The sequence below is a fragment of the Camarhynchus parvulus genome, chromosome 5, assembly GCF_901933205.1.
Source record: "Camarhynchus parvulus chromosome 5, STF_HiC, whole genome shotgun sequence".
Classification (NCBI taxonomy): domain Eukaryota; kingdom Metazoa; phylum Chordata; class Aves; order Passeriformes; family Thraupidae; genus Camarhynchus; species Camarhynchus parvulus.
Genome location: NC_044575.1, coordinates 18,003,144 through 18,018,799, shown reverse-complemented (window position 1 = coordinate 18,018,799; position 15,656 = coordinate 18,003,144). Strand labels below are relative to the sequence as shown.

At 43.2% G+C, this 15,656-nt stretch overlaps 1 protein-coding gene across 2 annotated transcripts in view; it reads left to right on the top strand.

Moving 5' to 3' along the window:
- The first annotated feature begins 357 nt into the window (after window positions 1-357).
- The window catches only part of LOC115904177 (carnitine O-palmitoyltransferase 1, liver isoform-like), a 39,051-nt gene continuing 23,752 nt past the window's right edge, over window positions 358-15,656 (top strand). The window contains exons 1-5 of one of the 2 annotated variants that reach the window (XM_030949365.1): window positions 358-482; window positions 13,550-13,629; window positions 13,774-13,928; window positions 14,902-15,041; window positions 15,424-15,595. In XM_030949365.1, coding sequence (XP_030805225.1) covers window positions 13,788-13,928; window positions 14,902-15,041; window positions 15,424-15,595 — 453 coding nt within the window. In that variant the 5' untranslated portion in view covers window positions 358-482; window positions 13,550-13,629; window positions 13,774-13,787. Of the gene's footprint in view, window positions 483-3,281; window positions 3,717-13,549; window positions 13,630-13,773; window positions 13,929-14,901; window positions 15,042-15,423; window positions 15,596-15,656 lie in introns of those variants that run through there. The other variant, XM_030949366.1, reaches the window with a different exon arrangement.

Here is a 15,656-nt window from a genome sequence, read left to right as displayed (position 1 = left end):
GCCAGAGCCCAGGAAAGCCACCGCCTTGGGCTCACAGAGGGGCTGGGGGCCTCGAAATCTCAACTTTCCTTGGCAGTCCCTTCACCACCAAACAGGTGCCCCTCTCGCAATCGTCCTCCAAGGAGCGCGTTTCTCCCCGCCTCATTTACGGCCCCGGATCCCCTCCTCGCATCCCCGAAGCTTCTTTCCCGCGGACGCTTGCGAGGCCACAAGGACCGTGTTTCCCGGCTCCTGTCGCAACCCCAGGACCGCTGCCCCCACGGCCGCACTTCCCAGCAGCTCTGCCTTCCTGAGTCCCGGCTCCCGCCATCCGCCCAGGCCAGGCCAGGCCACCCCATCCCTCCCCCGGCAGCTCCCCGCCCTCCGTGCTCCGCCTCCGCGGGGCGTGCAAGGGAGCGGCCGCCGTCCCACCGCCGCTTCCCTCCCGAGCGGCCGCCGCGGCATTCGGCCCGCTCGCCGCCCGTCGCCGCCGGTCTCTGCAGGTGAGCGGCACGGGGCCCGGCTCCGGGGGCGGGCGGCGGCGGCCGTGTGCCCGCCGTGCCCGGCTGATTCACCGCGGGCTGCCGCTCCCTTCCCCCTGCAGCCGGGACGCTCCCGCAGCGCGCCGCCGTCCGCCTTCCTCGGGGCTGAGGAAGGGCAGCATCGGGCACAGGCGGACGGGCTCGCTTGGTCCGGTTTTAGCATAATTATTGTTTCCATTAGGTCGAGCACGAAGTTCCGTGGTGTATGTGCGAGTGCGCCGGGTGCTGCTTCCTGAGCGGGGCTCGTCCTTGCTGGAGAAAAGGGTGGGAACGCAGGGAAGGGTGGTGGGCGCGGTGCTGGCGGGCGCCGGAGAGTCCTGGAAAGGCGCGGTGTCCTTGGCACGGTGCTCGCGGTTTGCCCCGGTGTGAGGGATCGTGCCTCGGTGCTGCAGGTAGGGGCGGGGATGGGGGCAGGGGAGCGGTGTGACACAGGTACACCGGGAGACTCGCTGAATCTCTGCCGCCACCGAAACAAAGGTGACACGGGTGACCCGCAGCTTCGTGGGTCTGACTCGTAGCCGGGAGGAGTTCCACGTCTGTGGAAGTGTGCATGCGGCGTGGCATCGGTGGTGGGTTTTCGAGTGCGAAAATGAATTTATTGTGTGTGTGTGTATGAGAGAGAGAGAGAGACTAGTCTATATGCCCGTGTGATTCCAGCCTGTAAAACCTATAAACACCGCAGTCACTACAAACTGCTGGAACTGCAAACACAGGAAATGTAGTATCTTGTTCAAGGCGTGACAGGTTTACTGCATGAGAATGCTAATTAGACCTTGTAAAAAGGTAGAGCAAGATTCTCGCAGCATCACATTTTCTCGCCTCAGATTCCCAAAGCTTTGGTCTCTGCTCTATGTTCTCTGGTCTAAAATAGAAAATTGAACTTAAAGTATTACTTGGGCTGCGATCCACTTATAATAGATGTGTACTAGTGTTGATGAAATTGTAACAGGAAGAACCTTTTTTGGAAAGAGAAAAGAGCAAAGTAGGACCAAGACAAACGTCTCATTCTTCCTCTTAACCTGGCAGTTTGTCAGCACTTAGAGGACAATCTGCAGTCTAAAGGAAATTACAGGACAGAAAACTGCTCATTTCCTTTTCACGTGTGTGTAGGGGAGTAGCACTGAAAATGGAGATCTGATTGCTTCGTTCTTCTGCAGTTACGTTTTCCCGAATGTCTGACGTGTTCACTTTCCAGATCTGCTAACTCCTTTATGCTTTTTCTGACCATCAGCATTGGATGCTGCATAAAACAAATGTTGTGGGCATCCGTGGTAACTAGCAGGTTCTTTTCCTCCTGTAAGCATATCGATATAAACTAATGACTGCCAGTTTGCAATAGCACAGCTGGTGTTGTGTGGATCTTTGTTAGCGCAGGAAATGTAATTTCTCATGGTTACACAGGTGTCCGGCTCTGTCACAGCCGTGACTTAGTTTGCAAGTTAAGCTGACCTGAGTGCTTTTTAAAATTTTGGGGTGTTTCAGTCCTGATTGAAGAGCCTCTTCCAGGAGGAAATCACTATTCCTTGTTCAAGAAAAGCATAACCTTGAACTACTGAGGCTTCTCAGCGCTGAGAACCGGACTAGAACTCGCTCGGCTGCAGGAGCTGAGCCCCCCCCCTGCTCGCTGAGAGGTGCGCTTGGCTTCTTTCACCGCTTCCCGTCCTTTCTCTGGGAACTTTTGTCTGGCAGCGCCTTCCCGGCGCGCGTGGAAAAGCCTGGAGCGGCCGGGGACGCGCGGGGCGGGGCCGCGGCGGCGCGACCTTTCACCCACTTCTGGGAGCGGTCACGTGGGCGCGCCGGGAGCGCGCCGGGGGCGGGGGCGCGCCCGCAGCCCGGGACGGCCGCGCTCCGTGTGGGGGAGCGGCGGGGGCGCGCCCGCAGCCCGGGATGGCCCCGCTCCGTGTGGGGGAGCAGAGAGGGGGTCCCGTGCCCCCCGGACAGTGGTGGGCACGGTGGGAGGCTGGAGCCGAAGCAGAGAGGGGGGTGCGGTGGTGAATCCCGAGTCTTCTCTCAAAAGTCTGGGATGAAAGGCGACTTGAGCAAATGTTTGTACTAAAAAGACAAACACTCCCACCCCCGAAAAAAAATTCACAGATAAAACGCCAGTCAGTCAACAAAACCCCTAAACGATGTATTTTTTATGTATATTTTTGTTTTGGTTTTTTTTGTTGTTGTTTTTTTTTTAACGTTCCAAACCCATTGTCTTTGCCCTTCAGCATGCTTGTATCGTAGTCATGAACTCCACATTTGGAAAAACACAATCCAAAGACTGAACCTACTTTCTTCAAGTCTGGGTTAACTTTAATGTGAATGTCAATTTAAATATTTTTGCAAATCTTTGGAACCGGTTGTTCAGTCTTAGAGCCTCATGCTAGCTGAAAGATCTTATTGAGGTCTTTCAGCCTTGTTCAGTGAATAATCATTGAAGTACTGTGAGAACAGTCAACTCAGTTTGCTTTCTCATCGCCACACGTTGTTGTCCATTTTCCAGCATCTCTTAAGTCCTAAAATGTGACATCTTTTATGTCTCGTCAAAGTCCTGTCACTCCAGAAACATTTGTTGTCATAGGGAAGATAATAATTCTTCTTTACTGCAGGAGCACAGAAGCTCATTAAGTTCAAAGAGAGAGAAGGGGTTCAGCTTGTATATTCTAAATGTCTGGGTATGTATTTTATAGCAGTTAAAAAGAAATACCCAGTCTAGAGCCTAGCTTTTATGAGGTGAGGGAGGTTTCTGCATGGTATGATAACTGCACAGGGTTTTAGCAGAGTATGCTTCTCTGTTAGATTATTCCAGATTTCTAGAAGGTCAGAGGATGTAGCTTGCTGGGATGTGAACAATATAACATGTATTGCAGTAGAGGCTAGAATGATCTAAGAGGCCTAGGAACAATAGTATAGTATGTCGTGCATAAGGAAAAAAAACCCCTAGAAATAATCCAACAGCTGTAAAAGTTTCTGGTTTGAATTTGGAGAATGTTGGTGGTTTGTGTTTATTGGGGTTTTTGGGGGTTTGTTTGTTTATTTGTTGAAGTGTACATTTTGGAACCATCTTCTACAGGAGCATGCTAATGGGAAGAGGAGAGAGATCATATGATCCAGAAACTGTAGAGATTAATATTCCTTAGGATTGGCCTAGTAATTAATTAACAGATTGTTTGCAAATCTCCTCCACTTCGCCTGTTTCCGTATCGGGTGAGAAGACAACTTACTAACTGTGGCTTTTCTCCTTGAAGTGCTGGTGAAAACAGTCTGCACACCCAGAAATCTTGATGGCATCTGTGTTCAGTAGTCTAATGGAAGTTTAAAGCCTGCAGACAAACACTTGGTTAGATGTCTTAAACTGGATACTGAACCTAACATTGGAGTCTGGCCCCTGAAATTAACTTGCTTGTCACAGGAGCTGGCAGTCACTACTGGAGCCCTCAGAAATAACTGAGTGGGGAGCACATGAACTTTCTGTCACTCCACAGTTCCTCGCCATCTTGGACATGTTCAGTGTAAACAGTGTCATTCAGTGTAATGGAAAATAGTGTTTCAGAACCGCGGTCTGTGACTATTTTCTCCATTGGCATCAGTTTTTCTGAAATGGTTCCAATCTGATCCAGCCCCTCAGAGCAGTTGAGAGCTGTGTGTGAATCAAAGCTCACAGTGTTTCTCTTGACTTTCTGTCTGAGAGCTACAGCTGAGCGATTGCCATTGCTGCAGTGTAGTGTCTGTTAGGAGCTAGGAGCATTGGAATGAGTCTGCCTTGTGCTGTGTCCTAACTTATTCAGGATCCCAGAGCCAGTGAGCTGCTGGGATAGAAGGCTTGTGTGTGGCAAACAGATCTGAAGCCTGCTTTTAAGGAAGACAGCTGTTTGGGTATGTTTATGTTGCATTCATTGGCCATTGTCATTATCTCTTTCCATCCATATAGACCTGTTGCTCCAGTTTACCACCAAGGAAGGGAATAAGAAAATTGGCACAAGATTCCAAAAGAGATATCTGCAGAGGATAATGAATATATTCACCCACAGGTGATCTTGGAAAACTGCTGAGGTCAGGACATAAACTGTCTGTGGGGCCACAAGTAATTGAAGCCTTCTTAGCTGTTCTGATTTCAAACTCTCCCCTGTGGGTGAGGTTTGGTGTGGGTCCCAGTGCTGCTGTAGCTGGGCAGATAGATGTGTTCAGTTCACTACCTTGGCTTGAGCCACAGCATTTGTTCATCTCTTAGTTGTGAGAAATCCTTAAAGACATTTGCAATTCCAAGAGACCACACCTGTCAAGTGTAGGTGAGGGTGGGAAGGATTGGAGCCAATGATTAGCAACAATCAAATATGAGAACTTGTCCCATCTTACGTGTCATGAGAACACCTGTCAGGCTAATTTTGTTTACATCAGTGCTATGTTAATTCAGCATTTAAAGGAGAGTGACTCTTTAGTTTCTGTTTTATTTGTATGCCATAGTCATTAGGTTCACCTGAGAAGCCTTGAGTAAACTTAATCCTTGTGGCTAATTTTTGCACAGATACGATTTGGCTTCACTCCCTTCATATTTCCCTTAAAGATCTGTGTCTGTAAAATATGATCAGTCATTGTAAGATAATTGAGTTATTGGTAAGGCTTGAAAGCAGCAAGTATCTGTGTCATCCCATATACTGAAGCATGATTAGACATTATTGAAGGTTAGTAGGCAAAGAAGCAATTTAGAAATAGAAATTCTCAAGTGAATAATTGTGTCTGGTTAGTCTTTATAGTAAGTTCAGAAGTGAGCACCTTGTGGAATATCACATGAGCAAAGTATAACCTCAATAAACTGCTCTTTTTGAGGCTTTGGTATCTTGATACCTTTTTGCATAAGTGCAATATACAGGAAGGTGCCATTACCTAAGAGAATATCAAAGAAACAGATATGAGACCAGACAGTCTTTTTGTTCATGTCTTTCAATGTTTCATCTTCAGATTTTATACTGTTTACTGAAGATTCTATAGAACAAGACCTGAATTTCCTTTGAAAGGCATAGAACTCCAGACAAATTTGCTGCTTGTTTAGATTTCTCTTAAACTGAATGCTTTTTCTACAGCTTTAATTTTGTTCAACTATGCATCAAGGGAGCACCACATGCACACACTTGAAAGCATTTTTGGCATCCTTTTGGCATTCCCTGGTTAGCTGCATTACCCTATCGATCCTCTTGCAGCAGGGCAGAATTTTGGCATTTATGTGAGTGACTGCCTCCCCACCATCTGACCCAAGAGTGGATGGGACCTTGAGTTACTGAGTCGGTGCTGGGTGCTGGTGTACAGTGTATACTTCAGTGCCTGAAATGATTGTATTTATAGAAAACCCCATGAAAAACCTCCATATACTTTACTGAAGTCACATCCATTTTATTATTGATAATACAATCATTTTTCATTTGGTAGGAGCAGTCAGTGTTTTCTCTAGATAGGTGTATATACATGTAACATTGAATTTCAAGCTTAATTTTTTATTAGGTGCTTGTACAGTTTCCCACCATATCACTGCAAGATATGGGGCACTCAAAGTCAGCTCAGGAAATCTACCTGCTGCCTTAAAACTGCAGACTTTCACTGGGCACAGTAGTGGTGTTTAAAATCCCAATATGCATTTGAAAACCTTGTATAATAAAACTTAGGTGCTTTTCAGCAAAGGCAAAGTTACTGCAGTAACGCTGAAAAACTGAGATGAATCATTTTCTAAAGGGTTCATTCTTCAAAGTCCAGCTTCTTTTATCCTCCAAACTACTGGCATATTTTTGTCAGTTGCAGAAAACTTGCTCTTTTCGAATATTTGGCTGCTGCTACCCATTTGAATTTTAAGGTATGCTGTTCATTTAAAGCAATTGAAGCACAAGATTTCTTGTTCAGGCCTTAGTGCTCTATAAGTTTATTTTTTACAGCAGATGTCTTATGAAAACTCCTACATTAAATTTCTTAAAGCATCTCTGCAGGCTTGATAATTCAAGCCCTTAATCTTCTTACAGGCTCTTCACTGGACTCTCTCCAGTAGTTTCATTTCTGTCATTGGGGAGCCCAGAATTGCACAGAGTTTTTGAGATGGGGCCTCACCAGCACTGAGTGGAAGGGCAGAGTCCCTTCCCTCAGGCTGGTGGCAGCAGTGCTCCTGATGGCCCAGGGTTCTGTCAGCATCCTCTGCAGCCTGGCTGCCAGGGCCCCTTCCTGCCCGTGTGCCGCTTGCTGAGCTTTGCTTTCCAGCCCCTCAGTCTCTGGTGAGTGGGGTTAGCCCTCCCCACCTGCAGGACTTTGCACTTCTCCTTACTGAACTTCACAAGGTTTCAGCCTGCCTGGTGCTCCAGCCTGCCAAGGTCCATCTAGATGGCAGTGAAACCTTTAATTTGTCAGCCACTGCTCCCAGTTTCATTCCCTGTACTTGAATCCATTCCCCTGAATCCATGAACAGTTTCACTTCGGCTGGTTTTTTCCCTCTGGTGGGTGGGGGTTTCTGTTGGTTTTATTGTTTTGGTTTTTTGCATCCACTTCTGGGATGACTGTATGGGTCAATTGAACTGTAGCAGGTGGCAAAGTGTGGAAATAAATGAACAGGCTAGGAAGTTATTTGAGGATGTTGGCACAGGCTTTGTTGTGCTTCACTGTATATAATTTCATTGCAAACACACTGTCTGGGCAAAGTCAGCTGCCATAGTTTCGTCTGAATACTTTGTGTAGGTGGTACTGAAGAGGCTTGGACTGACAGGACCATCAATAACAGAAATCCAAGTGAAACGTGTAATAATGCATGAGGAGATTGGATAAACATCTCAGTGTTTGGAATTCTCTTCCTTTTGATGTAGTGCCTGGTATAAAATCAACAGATTTGAGCATACAAAGTTCTTTAGTGATCTGTATAAAACAAAATACACTCATAGTTTTGGCTTTCTGGGAGATAGAAAATGCAAATTTCCATAGTAATGGTTTTCACAGCTGAGAGAAAATACTTGGTCACTGTCTCAGCACAAACACAGTGCTGCTGTTTAGGTGTTTCAATACTGGCTTTAATTTCATTAAGTCTGTCCTCAGACTCTTAAAATTCAGTGGCCTATCCTAAAGTGTCAAAATATGTTATCACTAAACATGCAATATAAATCTTTTGTGTGTCCATTTTCTTTTAAAAGCTGTAGCAAGCTCACCTCCTGAAGGGAGATCTGATGTGTGGACAGCAAAATACTGGATAAATTTCTTCAATATTTTCAGTAGTTAAAGAGGTTTCAGACTTAGTATTTTACGAGAACTTTTGGGAGCCCCAGAATTATTTTCTAGTTTTCTGTGGCTGCTTTTAACATTCAAACAGTAACTCTTACTGATTTGCATGTTAATAGAAATAGATTCCCTCCCCCTCACTTTTCTCTTTTAAATAAACTGGTTTGGGGTCAGACCAAGACTTTAGGGTAGTTGCTTGATTTTCCAAAACCATTCTTCATTCAAGGTGTCTAGATTTAAATGGAAATTTTAATATAGTTTTAAGTATGTTTACTAATTAAAATTGGGTTTAATTTACTTTCATCTGTTATTTTTCTCCACTTCTTAACTTGAAAGCTTCCTTAAATAATGTCATTTTAAATAGTTTAGTACCACACTTTTCTCCTCACCAGTCTCTATTTGAAACTGGAGGGCCAAGCTTATTGTAGTAAGTTAGTTTATTGTAAGAAACAAATGAAGAATTCTTCAGGGTCAAGTTCCCGTTGTGGTTCGTTGGATTTTTTGTTTTGTTTTGTGTTGTTGGTTTTTTTTACTTCTAAGCTTTCCTAGTAGGAACTTGGCAGGAGTCAGACGACAAAGCCTTTGTCATAAAATGCTTCTCATTGCTTGATTAGTGGTGCCTTGTATCTACCTGAAATTATGAGGGTTTCTGGGTAATTTTGAATTCAGAAATGCCATGATACAGGTAATTCTGATTTCAGAACTGCCATCATACCTATAATGCTGCAAGTCTGCCCACCATCTATGAACACTCTCTGCCTTGGGTGCCAAGAATGTGTGTCTGAGAGCTCTACAGTATCAAACCTGTGGGTGGTGGTACCTAGCCATGTTCTCAGAAAAACTATATGCAGCAGCCATTGCTTTTTGTAGAAAAATGTCAAATTTTGATTATCCAAGTAGAATAATTGGAGAGAATTGTTTTGTGAGTTGGTTTGGTTACTGACAGTCATATGCCCTGCATATTAAAGCTATTCTATAAATAGGTGTCAGAGACCTGTGAGGAGAAACTCAAACTAAATTATCAATGTACCTTGAAAGTGAGAGTCATAGAATTAAGTCTTTCATCAAAGCTGTTTGGGATCACGTGAATGAGGCCTCGTCAGTTTTCCTCTGCATTTGTTAATTTCCTTTGCAGGAGAAGGAGTATTGATGTGAAAACTGTGTTTAACTAATATGTGTCTTTTTGTTAGATGTTTAGAATTCTGACAAGGAGAAAGGACAGGGGTTTTTCTATTCAAGAGGAAGAGGAAATGGGAGAAAAGTGAATTGCATGAGCCAAGCAATGTATAGGAAACAAGTGACATCCCCTTAAAGCCTAGGATTTGCATTTGTTGAGAGGTATAAGTGTGACTTTATTCTTTTTAGCACTGTCACTTTATCCATGTAAAGTTGAAATCCACAGAAAGATAAAAAAGATTCATGCTCAGTAGAATTTCCAGGACTAACTGCTTCAAGAATAATACCTTGTTTTGTGCTGTAATGCAATTAGCTTTTGCATCATGGCTTGCTACTATTTTAAAATGCACATGGCAGTTCTTTCACTGTGCTTCAGAGAGACATTGCCAACCACTGGTAACTTCTTGCATGCCTGACTTAAATGGAAGCATCTTGCACACAGGACCTCTCTTAGCCTCAGATTTTCCAGAGCTGAAGCCCTTATCTCCTTCTTTGATTGTAGGAACATGTGAGTCCCAGCACTGACTGTTCAGTGTCTGCAACCTGAAGTCATAAGGCCTGTGAGTTAAACCTCAGTCTTTGTGGAGTAAATGTCCTGAAACTGCAAAAATAACAGCGTGTGAGGATACTTTTTGCATAGTAGATGGAGCAGCATAGTTTTGCAGACCATCAGCACACAAGCTTTCTTGTGTGTAATGTGTTTTCTTGACTTAAAAGTGACATCCAGCCTAGCAGTTTTTGTTTATAGCAGTGAGGAAAAAATTGTGCTTAGTTTAGTTTGGCTCAAGCAGAGGTATGAAAAAGGAAGAGGAGAAACATCTGCAACTGTTACAGCATGTTTGAATTTAAATAAAACCAGATAAGAGCAAGGAACAGGCAGCTTTCTTCTTTAAATAAAAGGAAAAAACTCGCAAATAAACCCGATTTTAAGGGGCAAGTGTGTGATTTTTTAATGAAAATAGCCATTTCAGATGAGTTGTAGAAATTATTGTGCTGAGGTTTTTTTTTCCCCTTTGAGTAGGACTCTGCCAAGCTGCTAGGAAAGTCAAAAGCTGTTGTTTATGGCTCTCACGAGGTTAATTAGTATATGCAGTGCAGAAATGGGCCGCAGAGCCGAGTGCCCGCAGTCAGAAGCCGCTCTTGCGGCGGCGCTGGCTGGGTGCTGGATGAGGGCGCTGCCTCGGCAGCGGAGGCGGTCGAGTTGAAAAGGCCGAGGCTCCGCCCGTGCCCTTTCCCCCAGTTCGCGGGGCACGTGGCTGCGCAGGAATGCCGAGGGGAAGCGCTCCCCGCTCGGGATTAAACCGGCCGGCCAGGAGCAAAACAAGTGCTCACAGAGGCGGCCTCGGGAAGCCTTTGGTGTTCCGCCATCATAGTTCAGGGCGGTGTTAAAGGCTTATGGTTTGGAAAGGAAAGGAAAGGAATATGAAAAGAAACAAGCTGCTTTATTGTTTCACATCTTAATGTCAAGCAGTACAGTCCTAGAACTGGACTGTATTTGTTTTCAGGGCTCATTTGCTTTATTCAGGATTATTTATTGGTGGATTAATTTTTTTTTTCATTTGGGAATAAGGAATATTTTCCTTAAGGAAGCTTATTTATTATTATGAGAATGCTACATTTTAATTCATTAAAATGCCAGGTTGACTGTTAATGCTTAACTCTATTTAGAATCTTTTTCTGCCTTGGGCAGTAAAAAAAAGCATGTGCTTAAAAACGAAAGGGTTCCTGAAATTCTTTCCATTCAGAAACAAAGAGGAGGTTAATTAAAAGTTTCTAGGCTGAGAAGTCACAGTGGAGTTGAAGGGTAAGGGAAACTAGCTGATCTTGTACTTAAGACATTGGCATTCCAAAATACAAAATTCCATGAGTGAACTGAGCAGAACCTGTTGGCCCTTCTTGAGACAAATCCAGGTGCCTGATTCCCTGTATGCAAATACGGTTGAGTTCTTTGTACGTGTTTGTTGGGGTTTTATCATCCCACTCTTAATAGTGCCACTAATTTCTTAACTTTGAAAGCTTTTGCACAACCTGTTGAGTTCAGGTTATACCCTGTATTACTGCTGCCTCTCCCTGCTTTACTGCTCTCTTGTCAGCTGGTCATGACCAAGTTAAATGAATGAATGGACAGCTGACTTTGACTTCCTCATACTTGCTTACAGCAGAGCCCATATAAGTAGTTGTTAGTGACAGTCATTAAGTACTACAAATTGCAGTTGTTACTCGGGCACACGGGGCTTGTGTTAAAGCTTTTGAAACTGGTGTTCAAAGAACTTTGTGTTCTTCTAATTTGTTCTTCGTTATTCTAATCAGACACTACACACACATAAATCAATTGCCTACGATCTCTAGGATACTGTGAGCTTTAGGTGACTTGATTCACCCAGCTTCTAAAACCTGAGCAGTGGCTGATGGATTTATGAGATCTGTGAATTACCATTAGGCACTGTAGCAGTATCTGTATTGCAGGGGTGGATCACTGTAGGCTGGTCCAGGAACAGGCACATTAACTATTGCAAAGAATCCATGCCTGTTGGTCAGCAGTCTTAATAGATGATGTGCAACAGCACTTGCCTCATTCATCTCTGCTGAGTATTCCTTCTCTTTCTGTATTGTGTACTTTTTCCTAAGCCTCCTGTTATTGCTGCATTCCAAGTGCCTGGTTTTCTGCTCATACACATTGGCAGCCGTTCTTTGTGTTTCAGGTGACTTTGGTTGAGTAGAATATTTACAGACTAGAGGAGCAGCACTCTGGTCATAATGAACTGCTTTTGAAATGCCCACCTAAATTGCACTGGTTAGTCCTCACGTGCTGTTCAACAGGCATGAGAGTCTACCAGAATTTAATTACTAGCTTTAGGTTTGCAAACAAAATGTGAATTCTAGCTTTTAGGATTTAAAAAGGGTGAAGTAGTTGTACTTTCTTTGATTTTGCTTACATAGAAATGCCAGTGCAACCTTAAAACCCTTGGTATTGATAATGTGTTTTGTACCAATCTCAATCTAACACTTGCCCTTGAATCCTGACCTACAGATAGGACAATAAATTCCACTACTATTTAGTCATACTTCTAGGAGGATATTGCTTTTGGAGCTATGCATGAAAATTTTGGTAAGCTAATAAATTAAGTTACACAAGAGACCGACTTTGGAATCATGATGGTCTCCTCAGGAATGCATGGTTCTGAGCATTTCAATGTTATACATAGAGTCTGTGTGCAAAAATCTACTTTCTAATTGTAAGTGCTCAAAAAAATTCATCTGAATCAATAATTAGTGGGAGTAACTTCAGGGTGTTTATGTATAAATGCTAGTTACGGGAACTAAGCAATGCCATGGAATTACCCACAAGTTTAACAAGGACAAGTGCCAGATTCTGCATTTGTGTTGGGGCAACCCTGGATGTGTGTTCAGACTGGGGAATGAGAGGCTGTAGAGCAGTGCTACAGGAAAGGGCCCTGGGGGTCCTGTTTGTGGGAAGTTGGATCTGAGTCAGCAGGGCCCTGGCAGCCAGGAGGAGCATCAGGGACAGCATCACCAGCCAGAAAAGGGAGGGGATTGACCCCTCTGCTCTGGGGTGGCCTCACCTCGAGTGCTGGGGGCAGATTTGGGTGCCACAATGTGATAAAATATATAAAGCTCTTAGAAAGAGTCTAGAGGAGAGCGGTGAGGATGGTGAAGGGTCTGAAGGGGAGAAAGGGCACAAAGAGCCGGTGAGATCACTCACTCTGCTGAGCCTGGAGAAGAGGGGACTGAGAGAAATCCTCATTGCAGTTACAACTTCCTTGTGAGGGAAAGAGGAGAGGCAGGTACAGGTCTCTCCTCTCTGGTGACCAACCAGTGACAGAACCCAAGGGAATGGTCTGAAGCTCTGTTGGGGAAGTTTAGGTTAGGTATTTGGGAAAGGTTTTTCACCCAGAGGATGGTTGAGCACTGGAAGAGGGTCCCAAAGGAAGTGGTTGCAGCCCCAGACCTGACAGAATTCAAGAGGTGTTTGCAGAACACTCTCAGGCACGTGGTGGGATTCTTAGGGGGGCTACATTGGGTTTACATTTCTGTTTTAACTTCCAGCAGTTTTGGTTTGAGTCTTATGTGGCTGCTCAGTATAATTGTCTTCTGTCTATGTTGGCATGGCTGTTGAGATTTGTTTGGGCAGTTAAGCTGAGCTGCAATTCCATGAAATTTCATCATAGTTTCAGATTTCTTTGGGGAGGTAATTTTTCTGACAGTTATGATTTGGTTTCCTCAACTCTGCATAGTTTTGATTTTTGCAGTTATTTGCCAGTCACAGCACAGAGCCACAGGAACTATAGTCTCTTAGTGCTTTGAGTAATCATCCTGAAATTAGGATATGAAAAAGATTTTGGGAGAAGATATGGCCAGAAGCAGCTTTGTTTTTCCAGCTGAGGTGAAAACTTTAGGTACCTTTTGTTTCAGATAAAACATTTTCTGAATCTTCTTTGAAATGTAAGATGCTCTGTACCTGTGATATGCTTTTTCTAAATGTTTTGGCTTTCACTTTCTGTTCCGCTCTGATTTTTTTACATATTGCATGTATAGGTGATACACAGCTATTGTGATGCTGCCAAAATGCCTGAGTTATACGAATGTTTTGTTTCCATTTACAGCTGTTTTGGTTAAAAGAGGTGCCTTAAATTAACCTTCAGGACACTCAGACTGACGTGCAAGCAGAGCCTGTAAGGAAAAGGCAAGTAGTATATATACATTTTTCATACTTGGAAATCTTTGCCAAAATCATGGCCAAGATTTGCCATATCTTGCTAGAGATGGACTAGGTCCTAGTTCTCTGAACAAGAGGGAAATGCTCTTTCTAAACTTTGTTTTTTGACAGATCTCTCTCTGAAAATGGCGGAAGCTCATCAGGCAGTAGCTTTTCAGTTTACAGTAACTCCAGATGGGATTGACCTGCGTATGAGCCATGAGGCACTCAAACAGATTTACCTGTCTGGTGTCTATTCATGGAAGAAGAAGTTCATCAGATTCAAGGTATGCTAAACTAGTCCACTCCACCAAACTTACTGGTTATTTAATGTTTTATGAATTTATTGAAGTTTTTTTAGGGAGAACTGATTTTTTTTTCCTTTATGGTAAATAAGGTTCCTCATTGTGAAAGACTTAGGGGGTTTTATTTAAGACAAGGGGTGCTGAGGAAGATGGCACAGGGTGATACTGTAAAGACTGAAAGGGTACATATTTTTTATTTACTCTATGGAAGCAAGATGAAGCAGATGTAGAAATTAACTGACTTCATTCTCTTCCTAATGCACCACATAATAATGTAATCTTTTAGCAGAAGTCAAAAGTACAACTAGTTCTGATCTTTAGTGTCATATATCTTAGAGGTACAAGGTACACTCTTTATTATAGCCAAGTAGTATTGTTTCTGATGAGGTATTTGATAAAGATTGGTTTGTTCATGGATTATAATAGCAATGTACATAAACTACAGGTTATCTTCAACATCTCTTTCAAAAACATAAACATATTAACAGAGATATTATTAAAATTTTCTTATAAAGCCATGAGAAAAAACTGTATAAATTGCATTAAAAAAGTTAATTCTGGTTCTCAATGTCTTGCTTGGTAGGATATTTTTGCCATGTATTCATGTACATGGGGTCTAATTCAGTGAAAGTTGAAATTATTGAAGTGTCCTTTGTTTCAGAGTTGTTAGTTTCGCTATTTTTAGTAAGACTTGCAGCAGGATCAGTGGTGTCTACAAGAGAATGTAAAAATTCCTTTCATTGTTGATATCATTGTTATAATTTTCTGTAGTAATCAAAGTTAAGTAAATCCATTTCCTACTGCTGAGATAATCTCATGTAAGAAAATGTTGGATAATCTTAACTATTTGTTTATAACTAAATGACTTTAATGTGTTGATTTTTGTTTCTTTCCATGGTAATATGAAGTCAGTCACTTTGGTATGAAAAAATTATGTGAAGGCTTTTCTTTCCAGAACGGAATTATCACCGGTGTTTACCCTGCTAGCCCATCTAGTTGGCTCATTGTAGTTGTGGGTGTGATGTCAACCATGTATGCTAAAATTGATCCTTCCTTAGGGATAATAGCCAAGATCAACAGAACACTTGATACAACGTAAGTAGACTGAAATGTTAATGTTTCTCTAAAGGGAAATTAGTTTTGTTTGCAGCTGCTCTTAAAGCTATTCCTGTTAAAATGTATCAGTTTTGGAGCAGTACATTTGTGACACCATAAGCCAAATAAACAGCTGTATGAGGATATGAAATAGGGAGGTTGCATAGTTCTGGGTATTTGGGAGGTACATTTGGAAACTTTTGTGGCCTTTGATGTTGCTGCTTGAAAAGGTCTTTGGAAAGGAATGTATGAAAGCAGGGCAAGCAGGCATAACGCTTGCGTAAGGCCTGTCCATACTATTAGACTTATGTTTGCAATACCACCTTCTCTTTGGAGCTTAAATGGACACTAACTGGCATGTGCTGGCTTTTGTTTTAAATAGTGGCTATATGTCAAACCAAACACAGAACATTGTGAGTGGAGTACTTTTTGGCACAGGGCTTTGGGTTGCCCTTATCGTCACAATGCGCTACTCCCTGAAAATGCTGCTCTCCTACCATGGTTGGATTTTCTCTGAGCATGGCAAGCTTAGTGCTGGCACCAAGTTTTGGATGGTAAGGATATGTTGGTTTCATTTCATCTTAGCTTCTAACTGATCAGTATTCAAAGCCTTAA